The 14,763-nt window shown below is 41.8% G+C and overlaps 1 protein-coding gene across 2 annotated transcripts in view; it reads right to left on the reverse strand.

Moving 5' to 3' along the window:
* Window positions 1–14,763, reverse strand: part of Cacna2d3 (calcium voltage-gated channel auxiliary subunit alpha2delta 3) — a 793,771-nt gene that overhangs the window by 369,707 nt on the left and 409,301 nt on the right. For both annotated transcript variants that reach the window (XM_028754076.1, XM_028754077.1), the window contains exon 11: window positions 8,479–8,592. In XM_028754076.1, the coding sequence (XP_028609909.1) occupies window positions 8,479–8,592 (114 nt within the window). The remainder of the gene's footprint in view (window positions 1–8,478; window positions 8,593–14,763) is intronic.

Raw genomic sequence — 14,763 nt, forward strand, 5'->3', positions numbered from 1 at the left:
ACAATGAGGTACAGTAAGCTGAGGGGTTAAGACTTTGCTAGCACAGTGGGTAGAGGCTACTCGGATAGTCCCTCACTGCAAGATGTTGGAGTCACCTGGTGGGAATGTACACTACACCTCATATGCTTTTGGAAGACAGCAGTACCTGGATGGAAGCCAAAGCCAACAAGCCCAGGAAGGGACACAGCAGCTGAGGCAGCAGAAAAGTGGCACCCGGCTGCCTGGAGCCCCGGAGTCCTAGTGATTCTTTGAATGACTTGCCACAGCCACACCTCAGTGAGTCTCCCTCCTAACATGTTGTGTCATGTTCTTCCTGCTGGAGTCACAAGATGTCTGATACCAGCAGAAGTAATTAAAAATAAGCCAGGAGACAATGAACCATTTCGACTTTGCCTTCAGCTATAAGGAAGGCCCATATGGGTGATAGCTGTGGTGATGGCAAATGTGTTTCCTGTCATTCTGTTGACTGACCACGAGTAATGAATGTTCCAGCTACTCTTTCAAGACAGCTTTAAGATTTATCACCTTTGAAAAAAATTACAGCAAAGACATATACTCACCCCCAAACTTCCAGACCACAGTGTGACTGCAATCAGGGGGGAAAGAATGAGTAGAAGGGCAAGCAGGGTAAAGACAGATTCTCTGAACAGAGCCTTGAGGTAAAACACCAATAAGAGACAGCAGCCTTCTGAAGTATTCATGAAAAATAGGGTCTACCACCTTGACTGCTGCCACCCATTAAGGTTGATGAAAGCTGGCAATGAAGTCCCCCAACTCCAACCCACATGTAACCCGAGTCTTTGTCTCCTAGATGCCCCAGAACTCAAAGCTGTATGTTCATGTGTATTTCCTGTTTACAATCCTCCATAGCACCCCCACCACTATACTCTTGTATCAAGGAAACATCCCAGCTGGTTGTTGTGCCCATTAAAGCTCAGAGGTGCTAGCCTCTGTGGCCCTGACAGCCTCTTGCATGGCACAGTTTTGTGACTCTCAGCTCGAGCCATGAATTCTTCAGTGGACTCTGCCCACATGCCCAGCTTTTCCTGGTCTCACTTCATGGCTCCTTATAGATACCCAGGATCCTCCTAGAGGTTTTCCTTCCTGGCCCATCTACAAGGATGGCAACCCTTACTCTCTCCATCTTAGAATGATATTTGTCTTGTTCAGCAGATTTACCATATTTCAAGTGTTAGTTGTGAACTGCTGCAGTTTTCTGTAAGTTTCTTGTAGGTTTGTATCAACCCCATACTTCTGAGTTCCATTAGAAGACCCTGAGACACAAGTAACAGTTATGATGAACTTCCCCAATACCTTCTTTCATCTATCCCTTTGCAATAGTCCTTCTGGGTCCCTTAGTAATCTGTTCCTATGGGACACAAACAGATACAGCTGATATAGGGGTCATTATGAGGACTATTTTGACACACACACATGCACACACAATGATCTTAATTTCTTGGGCTGCTTGTGATTTTTGGAAAATTCTATCTTCTTTTAACCTGCTCAAAGAAAGAAAGGTGAAAAGCAAGGCATAAAAATAATGGAAATTAGAAAATGGAGATAATTAGAAAATGGAAATTAAATAATGGAAATTGGAAAACAAAAGAAAAAACAAAAACTTCCTTCCAAATGGCTCTCAACTACTGGAAGATGGAGTTCCTAAAAGAATTAGCCCTTTAGAGATAACCAACAACTCTCTAATTGGACTTAAGTTCTACTCAACAAGAGAGGACTGAAGCCTGGTACCAGAAACCTAACCAATTTCTCAGGGTTAGTGAAGCTGTAGATCTTGAAGGAGAACAAAAAAACCCTGCCATTTTACTAAACCAGCATAATCTTACTACATTGTAATATTTGTTCTTACACCCAAAGACAAGTATAGCCCTCACCTTGCATCAAAGAAACTTTGCAGCAGATAGAGACCATTACAGAAAACCACAACCAATCAAAATGCAGAGTTGTGGAGCCCAATTCCAATGGATACATCTACAACACAGCTCCTTCACCCAAAGCTCAAGGTTCATTGAAGAGGAGGTGGCAAAATGATAATAAAAGCCAAAGGAACACAAAGTTTTCTGTCAGATTTGTGTCTCCTGGGAATGGCAGAAGCTATACCCATAATGTCCCAGCAACAGGACTGCCTAAACATGATCTGGACAAGGACAGCAGTAGACATGCTAATGTGGATGGGGCAGGTCAGTCCTACATAAAGAACTTAAGGTAACTAAGGAATTCTGGGAGCAGAAGAAATAGTCTATCCCAGAAAGGAATACGCCAATTGGCTATCCAGTACCAAATAGTCATCCCTGAAAACATACATATGAATAATATTACACTTACTAAGCAGGTTGTACTTATGTACTTAGGAATATACATCAACAATTAAAGAAAAAAAAGAGGCCGTGCAGTCTTGAAAAAGAGTAAGGAGGGTTTGGAGGGAGAAAACTGGAAGAAGAGGGGAATGATGGGATTATATTATAATTTCAAAAAATAAAATAATTAAAAATTAAAATAAAAAGAATTAGCCCTATCTTTGCTCAAAAGCTGTGCTCCACTAGAACAGTGGAGCCTTCATGGAAAGATGAGATATGAGGACATTGAACTTTAAGAAACTCCCGAGGGGCTCTGAGCAGAGCTAAGCCTTTGATTGTCCCGAGTGCTACAGGGCAAGGCTGATTATAGCCAAGAGAAGGAGCCTTATGTGGGCAAACCTCATGCAGTCTCTTCAGAGGTCTAGAAAGCACCAGCTTTGAGCTTGGGTGGCTTCAGCAATGCTTCTGAAGTGCTTGGAAGACATGTCCTGGGGTCTTCCTGAAATCAAAGCCTTCCCTTTACTCCACTCTAAAACTGGCTTTGGCTTTAGCTCTCTTCTGGTGGTCTCTACCAGGTCACCAAGGATATTCTAAGAACCTTGAGCCCCAACAGAATCCCTCCCCTCCCCTCATCTCCCCTCCCTTTCCCTCCCCTCATCTCCCCTCCCCTTCCCTCCCCTCCCCTCCCCTCCTTCTTCCTTCTTCCTCCCCTCCCCTCCTCCTTCTTTCTCTCTCTCTCTCTCTCTCTCTCTCTCTCTCTCTCTCTCTCTCTTTCTCTCTCTCTCTCCCTCTCTCTTCTTCTTCTTTTTTTCTCTTCTGTCACTCTGCTGACCTGAGATCTATGATCTCCTACCATGTACTCACACATATGACCATTGAAATCCTAGGAAGAGGCCATCCTATGTAATGGTTTTGATGACTATCCTTCCAGATTTGGGTTCTAGTACCAGGCCTGGGTTTACAATCCCTGAGCATTCCTGTACCAATCATGGTAGACTGGGACTGAGGTAGCTTTGAAGGAGGCACAAGGATGAGGACACACCATACTGCTGATAACCTGTAAGGTCCTGAGCTTCCTGGGGTGATATCTCTAGATTGGAAAAGCATAAATATTCCACTTAGGATCTCACTCCTATCCATTTTAGTCTGTGGCTTCACAGTTTATCTAAGAAGAAAATACCCCAGGAAAGGGAGGGGAAGACTGCCACTACCATTCCTAGAGGCATCCAGTGTAGCACACCACTCTGAGGGCATCTCAATGATGCTCAGCTACACAAGGCTTTCTCTAATTTCCCTGAAGACCCTTCAGAGCAGGTATTCGCAAGCATTCTTAAAGAACTGTGCACTAATTATTTCAAGCTCCATGGGCCAGTTGGTTTCTGTCACAATCAAACCCAGGCATCAGCCATAGGCAATATGGGAGCTCATGGCCATTCCCACACTAAGATAACCTTGCCTACAGACTCAGAAATTTGATCTTCATATGCATTTTTGTCATGAAGTGCTCATGTTTTTATTAAAGGTTTACTTATCTTTGTGTGTATGTATGTGTGCTCGTGTGTGGTGTATGTGTGCATATGTATGTACAAATGTCCTTTCTGGTGCATGTACATATGGAAATCATAGGAGGTGTCTTGCTCTATTTGCCTTATTCCCTCGAGCAATGTTTGAAAACAGAGGTGCTAGTGATTTGAACTCTTACTTGCTGAGCCATCTCCCTAACACATTGGTTTGTTTGTCTGTTTCTTTGTTTTCACTTGAAAACGTACATATTATCCATAGCCTATAGTCTGCCAAAGTAGGCAGTAAGCCATATTAAACTCGTGGGCACTAGGCTGCCAATCCCTTCTGTGTCTCATTTAGCCTGTCACTTTCTACCTGTCCAGCCAGGATCCCTCTATCTTTTGCACTTCAGGGGACTAACAAGTAACAACAAATAATCACTTTAAGTTAGGAGAGCAGCTGCATGACTGTGGCAGACATGGCCATTTTCCCAATTTAAATGTATACAGCGTTGGTTCTGAGCAGATCCTGGAACAAGCATTGCTCATGTTGCGGAGTTCATGTTTTATTGCAAATGTGTAAGAGCTAGTGTTAAGCCACTAACCAAAGAGTATTAAGCAAAAGTAAATGGTGTCTCATAAATGAATAAATAGCTTCTCACTTCCATCCTTGGAAATAAATGCTGGCAAGGGACACATTGAGCAGGCAATCATAAGGCTGCCTTCACAGTTTCTCCAATGATGTATTCTTCCCTCCACTGTGCTCTAAGATGTCTCATTATGCAGCTGTCTTGAGCAAGAAGGGCCTAGGTGGGTACTAAACAGCTTTTACTGGTGACAATCACAAGGGCTCCCCCCAAGTCTTCTCCCCACCTTTCTTCTTCCTTTTCTTTCTTGAAACCCAGCTGCCCTACTACACAGAAGTCCAGTTAAGTATACTGAGGAATGGACCTGGAGATGCCCTGGAATGCTCACTCCTGTGTGAAGAGAGAGCTCGTGGTGAGAAAAGTGGCTTTTCTACTGACCTCCCTGACACCACCTGCAGCACATACATGGCAAGTTAGAAAATCCAGGGATCACATGAAATAATAAATCATTTCCATTTTATGACAATAAATATGGGTTGTTGTATAGCATAGTTTTGATAAGTGGTTTTCCCTCCTTTCCACCTCTCCTTGCTTCTTAGATTAGTTTTCTCTTGCTGTATAACACATTACCAAAAGCAGAGTGCTTCAGAACAAGCATTTCTGACCTCATGCTTCTAGGGGTTAGTAGTCTGGACACACCCTTGCTGGCACTTTTTTTCTAAGGCAGTAGGTGAGGTAGAGAATGGGCTGGTTTTTCATTCCAAAGCCTGATATGGTAAGAATCCATTGTCAAGATCACTTACACTAATGAAGGAGATTCCTTTTCTTGTGGCTCCAACATGGACAGCCCAGCTTTCTTCTGGGTATCAGCTGGTGGTCCCTTAGGTACAGACAGCTGCCTATGTATGGTCCCATGTGCTTGGGGTTCCCCTACTTCATCACATCAGCAAAGAGAATCTCTAGGCCTAGCCCTTCTTAAGTCTTTTTGGTTAAACAAATCCCACCCATGAAATCATTTGATTAGCCCATATTAATTGAAATGGGATAAAAATATCCTTCACAGTTATAAGATTCTACTGGTTAGAAACAATTCGCTGGATCTGCTCCCACTGAAGGTGAGGAGATTATATGAGACATAAACTCTAAAGCAGTGGGAATCAGAAAGTTACCTTTCTTTGCCAGACCTTTCTGACAGTATTGTTCAAAATAGGGAATCTCTCCCCCCTCCCCCTCCCCCTCTCTCTATATATATTGTCCATATTCTCCTAACCCTAACCTGTGTGTGTGTGCATGTGTGTGTGTGTTTAAAAACACCAACAGAAACAGAAGCAACTACAAGACTGGACCTCTACCTCCTTAAGACAAGTCCTAGGGTGTCTGGAGTTTAGGGCTCATCTCTGTATGTGTTGATCAGTGATTGACAGATTGCCAGGGTATTTGGCAAGAAACATCTCTGTCTAGTGTATTAGACCAAGGGATCAGGTCCATGCACAGCTAAAGAGGACGACAGGAGTGGTGAAGATTATGATCCTTGAGCTATCTCTTATGTGTGGGGTTTCCATCAATGGCACTGGCTTCATTCAGTGACCTATTTGGTGTCTTTACTCTCAGGCTCCACCAACAAAGGGAGTCAGAAGTCACAGGTTGGGCCATGTATAGGAACCAGTCCTCCAGGTAGGACTAGGGCTTAGTTAGGTCTGAGAACTACTGGTTTATGGGAATCATGTTCCATTCTTATGATCATCTTTCTCTCCCCTAACTGCATTTCCTGTTTTTATAGTCTCAAAGATTGCCAATTACTACATGTCAGACACAACCTTTTACTAAATAGCTAGTGTTCAAAATAATGGAGAAAGATGACTGCTTAGACCTTCCATATCATCTTACTTTACTGAGGCACTAAATCATAATGGGGTGCTATGTAAGCTTATCACCTGTACCCGCATGAGGAAGTTCATAAAACAGAGATTGTATGTGCATATGAATGTCATGGAATTCTCCATCCTGGGGTTGAAGGGCAGGGAGGGGTGCACTATTAATTTTGAGTAATAAAAGACCTACTTACTACAGAAATAATTTCTTCTTCTGCTTGACATTTTCTAAGAAAAGAAGCTGCTTCATTTAAAGGACCCTCGCTACAGTACATCATTAAAACGCCAGGCTGACAGTCAGGATTGCTCATTAGAAAAAGATATGAGAAATGTGTATTTTATTTGGTGGCTTAGGTCTTTGCATCTTTTAGCCATTATCTCTCACTATAAGCAAGGTCAGAATGTTTCAGTGCCAACATCTCTGGGTAACTGCTATCTGTCCACGATCCCCAAATGGTAGACATTTATAGAGCACAGCACATGCCATACATAATGGATAGCATCCATAAATGGGAGTGCTTATAAAAGGCCCACTGCTTTCTTCTGGACCCCAAATGATGCAGAATATCCTTCACTATGCTGTGTGATGTCAGGCCATCTGTGCTCTTTCTATTTTACCTGTAAACCATCCAGGGCCCTGCTCTCACTTTCTGCTGCTGGCCTTTCAGCTGGCACTCTCAACCATTAAGTTTGTCCCTACAAGACTGTTTATTCAAACTCTTACTGTGCTAGGTCCTACAGGGCAGAGAGATGTCTATCTTCCTCTCTTCACACATATATATACTCATTAGGAATGAATATGGCCTCTGTCTGTCCTGAAAAAACACTACCCTAATTAGATCTTAGATTCTAGCATCTAAGATCTTGTGTTAAGTCCAAGAGGAAACTTCCATCTCACTTGAGGGTTAGGCTCTAAACTCCTTAACTTTCATGGGTCACAGTCCTGGATATCCTTAGAGGTACCATGCCAGCATCCTCAATACTCCCAGTAAACCAGTTTCCCTCTGCTCTCAGGTGACTATTCCCAAGGTTAGGTACCAGGCAATCTCTTTGGGGACTATGCTATACCAAACATATGCAGCTTTCATCACCAGATTTACTGGTTAGATAAGAAGTAAGATCTTACATGAATCAGAGACCTGGTTAGGTCAAGAATGACAACCATAAGATGAAACAACTTTCCCTGCTGTAATCCCATAATACTCATGCTCCCTGGGTTTGACAGAAAGTACGGCTGCCTTCTGTTTCTTTTTGATAAATGTGCTTAGTTAGTTCATGCCCTATAAACAAAACATACAAAACAGAGAAAGGGAGGTGGACATGGCCTGGGCTGTCTCATGCTCCTATACAAACAGTCAAGATAATATAGGGAACAAGAAGATTCCCAGAGCGTCCGCTTTGCCTGACTTTGTTCCCTGCTGACATCCTATCACGTAAGTAGCACAGTGACTCCCAACTGCCAGTTCACTGTTGAGTACTCATTAGTGGAACCTGTTTAAAAATATGGGTTATGAAGATACTTTCTCAGAGATTTGGATGTGGGATAAGGTTCAAGTATCCATAAACCTTTCCTCAGGGAACCCAAACTGACTACCAGCTTTGAGGAACCAAACCATTAAGTTCCTCATAAATATTGGTGTCAGTCATGGATGCCCTAATGTATGGTTTCAAAAGGCTAAAAGAATAATTTATTGATTCTACTTGGAAACTAAGAAGTAATTATAACAGAGAACCAACAAGCTTTGACGAGTGCAGGGAACTGTTCCCAGGAACAGAGAGAAGAAGTAGAGTGAGTCATGGAAAGTCCTATGGAAGCAAGCATATTTGAGGAGATGGCTTTGAGACCACTGCAGTCAACCTGACATTTTATAGATCCAGGGCCCACCAGGTAACTCTGGTTTCAAGGAAAACAAATTAAAACGAAATACTGCCCAACAAGAGGAGGTACTTCACAATGACTCTTTTCACACAACACATTAAACATATCTTCATAGGCTCCTTCACTCTCTCTAAAACCAGTTTCATTTCAAAATCTATAAAAGCCATAGTATTTGATTTTGGTCAACCCACAAACACAGGCTGAAAAACCATAGGTTATTATGAGATTAAACTGACATGGGATACTTATCTGTGGATGATCTGGAGGTTGTAATAAAGGCTGGCCATGAATGCCACTGGACAGATGGTGTCAGTGTCAACTCACCTTTCGATCTGGCCAATTGTATTTTGCAAAGATGGTATCGTAGGTGTCTACTGCCCCATCAGTTATGAGCATGATGGCCTGGCTGCAAATGCTTCCTTGTCCAGTGTGGTTGAACTGTGGGAAAAAAATGTTTAAAATAAAGGACATGTCAGAGAGTCTGTATATCCACAAGACTTCCATGGCAGATGGTATGGAGTTTAGCAAAGCTCGCAAAATCCAAGAGTTCACTGCATACTGCCAATGCAACTCACAGGAGAAACTTTCCACATGAGTCACCTTTGCCCTCTGAGAACAACAAACTGCAACTAACATCAGAAGTTGGAACTAACTGCAGACCAAGGCAAGGAGAGGAATTCTAAAACATGTTCTTGCAGTCTACCTAAGTTCCTCTGCCCCAAGTACCACCTTCAATGCCAAAAGCAAGCCACCGCGGAATCAACCAAGAACTTCTTAGAGTACATTGTGAAGGGCAGTAGACTGTGAGAGAGGCAACATCTTTTTCAAAATCTGAATGAGGCTGATCTGAGAGAGTTGAATATGTCCAGAATGTTTTGTATTTTAAAAATCAAAACAGGTTTTAGACAAGAATCAAGTTAGGAAAATGATAAGGAGTATTCCAAGGTTAAATACTCTTTTTGAAGATTGAACATAAAATGCATGTTTTAGCATAAAGGCTTTGTGCTAGTTTGTTAGTATGAGTGATGTGCTGGAAATCCCAGATTGTAGTTGTTAGTATGAAATCTCAACTTTACATGTTATTAAAGCTCCTACTTATACCCAGGGATGGAGCATATGCTTGAAATACCAGCACTTGGGAGACAGAAGGACAGGAGGATTGAAACATGTTCAAGGTCATTTTGGTCTATGTTTCCAGGAAAGCCTGGGTTTCAGGTTGAGTATCTGTTCTCAAAACAAACAAGTGTTACATAGTGGGAGTGTGAGCATGAGCTGGGCCTCAGTGGCAGATCAGTTCTTCCCTACTATGTGTGAGACCCTGGATCTGATCTCAGTACCACACATAAAGCTCCCAGCTTTCTGAGTAAGACCTTCAAGTGAGCAGACATAATCACCAGAGTAGTATATCCTTCCTATGAAGTAGAGGTGAAAAAAAATCTGGAATGAATGCTATTAATAATGCAAGTCAAGGTAACACTAAGTCCTTAAAAACCCCACAATTACACAGCAATGCTGAAGCACTGACATTTATAACATGTCTTTAACTTTCAGTAGCAAACACTGCCTCCACCACAATCTCCTGCTTATTCACTTGCTCACAAGCATGAGTATTACTGGGGATGAAACACGCCCAAATCACTTCCTTCGCTTCATTTTGTATTCCCTTTGAAAATACATTAAAAAAAAAAAACTATTCTATGTGCCTGATGATGATAGTTCTAGAAACAGGAAACAGAGAAGGGAAACAGGAAGTAGAAAGTTTTACACACTATTCTCAGGGAAGACTTCACTAAGAATGCAATTATTTTTTTAAAGATTCTATCTTAACAACAACAACAAACCTGTCTTGGGAGTGGGTGGGGTGGGCAGAAATGGAAGCTGAATTGTGGCTCAGTGGAAAAGTACTTTCTGAGCACTTGCCTAGAAAAGAGAAGGTACCTCAGTAAAGAATGTGTTAAATGTCTTGACCAAACTAGGAGAGAATAAAGGGTACTCTTAGCCTTTCTGTTCGGTCCATAGTATCCCAGGTAACAAGTAAGACATTCAAATAGAAGATAATAATGTCTAGTCTTTATTTGTTTACAAGTCTGATATGTTTATCATAAATAACTATATGTATGTATGCATATATGCATATATGCGTGTATGTGGGAATGGATAGATGGATGGACAGATGGATGGATGGATGGATGGATGGATCGGTAGATGTAATAACTCTGAGGCCTTATTAGGACAGAGCAAGCAAACCACCTACATATGGAAAATCATGATACAGTGGAAAATCCTCAATTCTACTCCAGAACCAGATGTATTCCTGAGATGTCCTCTTTCTTAACCATCCATTTCTCCATTTGTAATATGGGAATAACATCCTTACATAGTTGTTATAACAGAGATTAAATGCTCATTATGTACCAGGGTAGTAGCATGAACTAAGGAAGGCTGAGGCCCAGGGGTTAGTAAGTAGCCCAAGGAGAAATGACTTCTGTCTAACAGTTGGCATGTGAGCAAGGGCAGAACAGCCATAGCACCTACATTTGGCACAGTCTGTACTCTTTAGCTTTTCAGTAATGATAGGGAAGTTCTTGAGAAGATAGTGACTGTTATGGTCTGAGAATGTCCTCTAATTGTCCCTGTGTTGGAGGTGTGGTTTATACTCTAGTTGTGTGGAGAAGTGGTAAGGATCAGTGAGAGGAAGGGCCAAGTGGGAGGTCCCAAGATCACCAATCACTAAGATTGCTGTTCTCAAAAGAGACCAAGATGATGACAGAGAACAGATGTCCCAGGTTGAAGAGGAGGGGGCGATGAGGGGAGAAATTTGTAAGGGTGGGATTAAGAAGAGAGGAGGGAGGGACTATGATCAGATATAAAGTGAATAATAATAGAAAAAGATGAAGTCAGTTCTTGAGAAAGGAAGTCATAAGAGTGAGCATGGCTTTCAGTGTCTATGGCTTCCTGATCTAAGACATGGCCTCCCAGTCTTGCACTTACTCCTGCTACGATGCCATTATCTGCCATCCAACTCACACCATTGGTCAACCAAGGGAGCTCTTTTCAGCCTCCTAAATGTGAATAAATAAACTACCTTGTCCTCCTCACTGAGATACCACTGAGATTCTCTCAGTGTGGTATCTTTCTTCTTTACCTCAGTAAGAAAGCAGAGCCTTTAAGGCTGGCCTTCCAGAGATGTTGTTTGTTGAGGTGATAGGTAGGGAGGGTACATTCCACCCTGTTTCTTCTGGTCTTTGAAAAGCCCACAGCAGCCTCAGAATAAAAGCCATGCCTGCTTCAGGGCACAGAGACTTCAGAGAGCAGAGACTGGGGCTATTCTGGGAACTCATTCAAAACCATCCTTGAAGAAACTTTCTCAACAAAGGGGAAGAAAGGGAGGGAAATGGAGGTATCTAAGTACTATGGGTTGAAAGTCAGGGCCCCCAGGAGCTATTTATTAACAAAGACCATGCTTTTCTCTCAGGCAGGGCCCCTTGCATATCCTCTGAAGCAATGTGGACTTAAGAGGATTTTGAGAAATGCAATTAAAATCAAATGCTTTGATGAGTAATATCTCCTCTCTTCATATTTGTCTAGAACTTTTTTTTCATTGAATAGAGAGAGTGATGAAAGTGTTTTCCATAATAATAACAATGACACAGGCCTGATGATGAACTACAATTAGCTCCCCGATTCATCAGTTAGCAGTGAAACTTTCAATGCATCCTGACATTTAGAGCATTTGGTTGTGATTAACAGTCTTTGAAATGTCACTGAATTTTATTTAATTGGCCAAGAAAAAAATTTTAAAGGTAATCACTGCAAAGATCACATTCATCGCCAAAAAAGATAATTGCAGTTGTCTCATGACAAGGTAGATGTTAACTACTGTAGCAAACTGGTTCTGCGTTCTCTGTGGAGTCTAATGACTGGAGTAGAGATCAATAACTGGAGAGGGCTTAGAAGTTTATTTGAATGCTCTTTCAAAGCCACAAGTATCAATGGCCATGAGCCTTTAAGTCATCTGAGCAAATACCAAAACTGAAATGTTGGTAATTGCAAGACAGAATAAATTCCATTTAATTATTGCAACCTCTGAGCCAGTCTAAGCTCCAGTCAGTCACAATCTCAATGAGCGGGTGCATGTGTGCATGGGAATCTTCTGTGTGTGTGTGTGTGTGTGTGTGTGTGTTCTTTAATTTTACATAGGCTTGTGGAGGCAGACATAATGCACAGGAAGAGAATTTTATCACGTAAAGGCCACATTGATGAAGTGGAAAATAGATAAAGCCTCATTTTCATGGAAGATTAAACATCTCTGTGTTTGTCTAAGAATTTAGCTGTTTAAAAAGCCCAATGGTGAGAGATGGGGTGGAAATGTCTCTCTATAAGATGAATGTGCAATCAGAGGAATATGGTGCCAACTGCTAGCTACTTTCCAGCATAGACATTTGGCAGCCTTCATTACGGCTGTTTCCTGCTGTCTAGGATTGATGAGCAGTCCATGTTGAGTCTAACTGGCCAGACTCCATAGGGTTTCAACAGGTAAAGATCAGCCCTAATGATAGGTAGAAAGTTTTACTGTTTAAAATACTAGAAGCCAATGAGAAGATGCTCAGTGGGTAAAAGGTTTTTGCTTCTAAGTCTAATGGAGTTCAATGCTGGGAATCCACATGGTGGAAGGAGAGAACAGACTCCTACTCTGCCCTCCACAAATATACAATCATGCCTACATATATACTTATACAATAAATACATACTCACATATTTACATGAGTGTGATAAAAACTTATTAACAAGGATACGAGGTGGGGAAAAGTTACCCACATTGGTGTTTCTCTAGGTCATGGTAATCTCTGACAGTGTAGACACAATATTTTAGAGGATATAAAGGATGTTGTGCCCAAACATATGCTTAGTGGACCCATATTATGTTACTATTAAGTTTGTAATATAAAGTATTCTCGAGCCTGACAATTTGAGTACTGAAATCAACACGTTTTTGAAAAGCCACCACCTTACAGGACTTCTCCTAGCCTTTAACTTTTACAAGTGCTGTGGACCTTCTTGCAAAAGTGTAGTTAAGTTTTGGAATGAAGTGAAAACACAGATGTGAGTGCATTGCAAATATCCAGAACCAAGGTGGATCCCCAACTGGCACACAACTCAAGTGGAAGATCTTGAAAGGTCAACATTTATCATGACACTGGTTCGGGAATGTTTGAAAACAAACCTGATAAATGAAGTGGATAAATAAATAAATAAATAATTCTAAAGGCAAAGGAAACAGGGGGGGATGGGCAAAAGGCCATGTAAGAGGTGAGTCTCAGACTGGGAGCAAGAACTGCTTTGAGACGGGACAGAAAGGCTGGGGATTATAGAATGTAGAAGGAGCCCCCAAGACTAAAGTCTAGGTTAAGCTTCTCCCTAGCTGAGAATCAAGAATTCTAACACAGTTGATGAGATTCACCGTGAAGATGCTGATAGTGAGCTACTATGAACGTTATATAAGAATATTTTCTAATAAGGCTAATAAAATAACAATGAATCATGCTTAAGACTTATGCCAATAGGAAAGTCAAGTATGGATTTACTCTTATCCTAGATACTTTCTGGAAATGTCACAAACAAGCTCATAAACTTTTTTTAAAATGTAAATACTCTAACTTCTTTTACAGTTCTTGCTTTATCTTATCAGCTGTAATCCTATCTAGTACATCCTGGAGCTAAAAAATGATCTCATTTAGATTCTTCAAAGTCTGTCTCACTCTTTGCATGAGTACCTCTCTTTTTATTTGGCATATACTTAAACTTCTTCCAGGTGGGATTCATCCATCTGCCGCTTCAGTGACCCATAGAATAACTTGGTCTGAAGCCCTAGCAACCAAAGAAGTAGGACAATGCACTGCCAAGTCTGGTAAAGGTGATGGGATCTTACCGGGGACATACTTTTCATGAGCTGTCACTCATGTGGGGATGGGACTTCTTGGCAGTGTACCTCCCTTGAGTCATGTGTGTAGCTAGAAGTAACAGTAACGCTAACAAAAAAATTGTTTAGCAAGTTGGACCTGGGTGGAATGCTTTCTCTGAGTTACACATGCCCTGTATAGGATGAATAGGCATTTCTGCATGTGTCTCCAGGAAACACCACACATCTGCCTTCCTAGATGAGAAGACAAGACTGAGGCTGAGGATCCATTATCCAGCATTACATACAGATTCCCTGCTCAGGCAGCCTAAGGCCACAAACTCATGTACATAACAGTCCTGTAACCCATCCCCCTCTGCCACCCAAACAGAAAAGCAAAGATGAGCCACAGGGAAGACTTCCAACAAGCGTAGCTCAGAGTAGTTCTTGAGATGACAAATCCCAACAAGTCTTTTCAGTATTACTTCTCAGAAAGAGACCAATAAATTCCGGACTTCAGAGACTGAGAGCTCCGAGCTCTGAGAAGTCACCTGTCTGGTTCCAAACCCATGTGAAGCAGCAGCTTGCCCTCTGCCCAAGTCAGTGGTTCCTGAGCTATTAACATGTAACTAACAGAGATGTACTCTCTAAACATGAACACACACTCTCTCTCTCTCTCTCTCTCTCTCTCTCTCTCTCTCTCTCTCTCT

This window comes from Grammomys surdaster, unplaced genomic scaffold, assembly GCF_004785775.1.
Source record: "Grammomys surdaster isolate TR1022 unplaced genomic scaffold, NIH_TR_1.0 125979, whole genome shotgun sequence".
In the NCBI taxonomy this organism is placed as follows: domain Eukaryota; kingdom Metazoa; phylum Chordata; class Mammalia; order Rodentia; family Muridae; genus Grammomys; species Grammomys surdaster.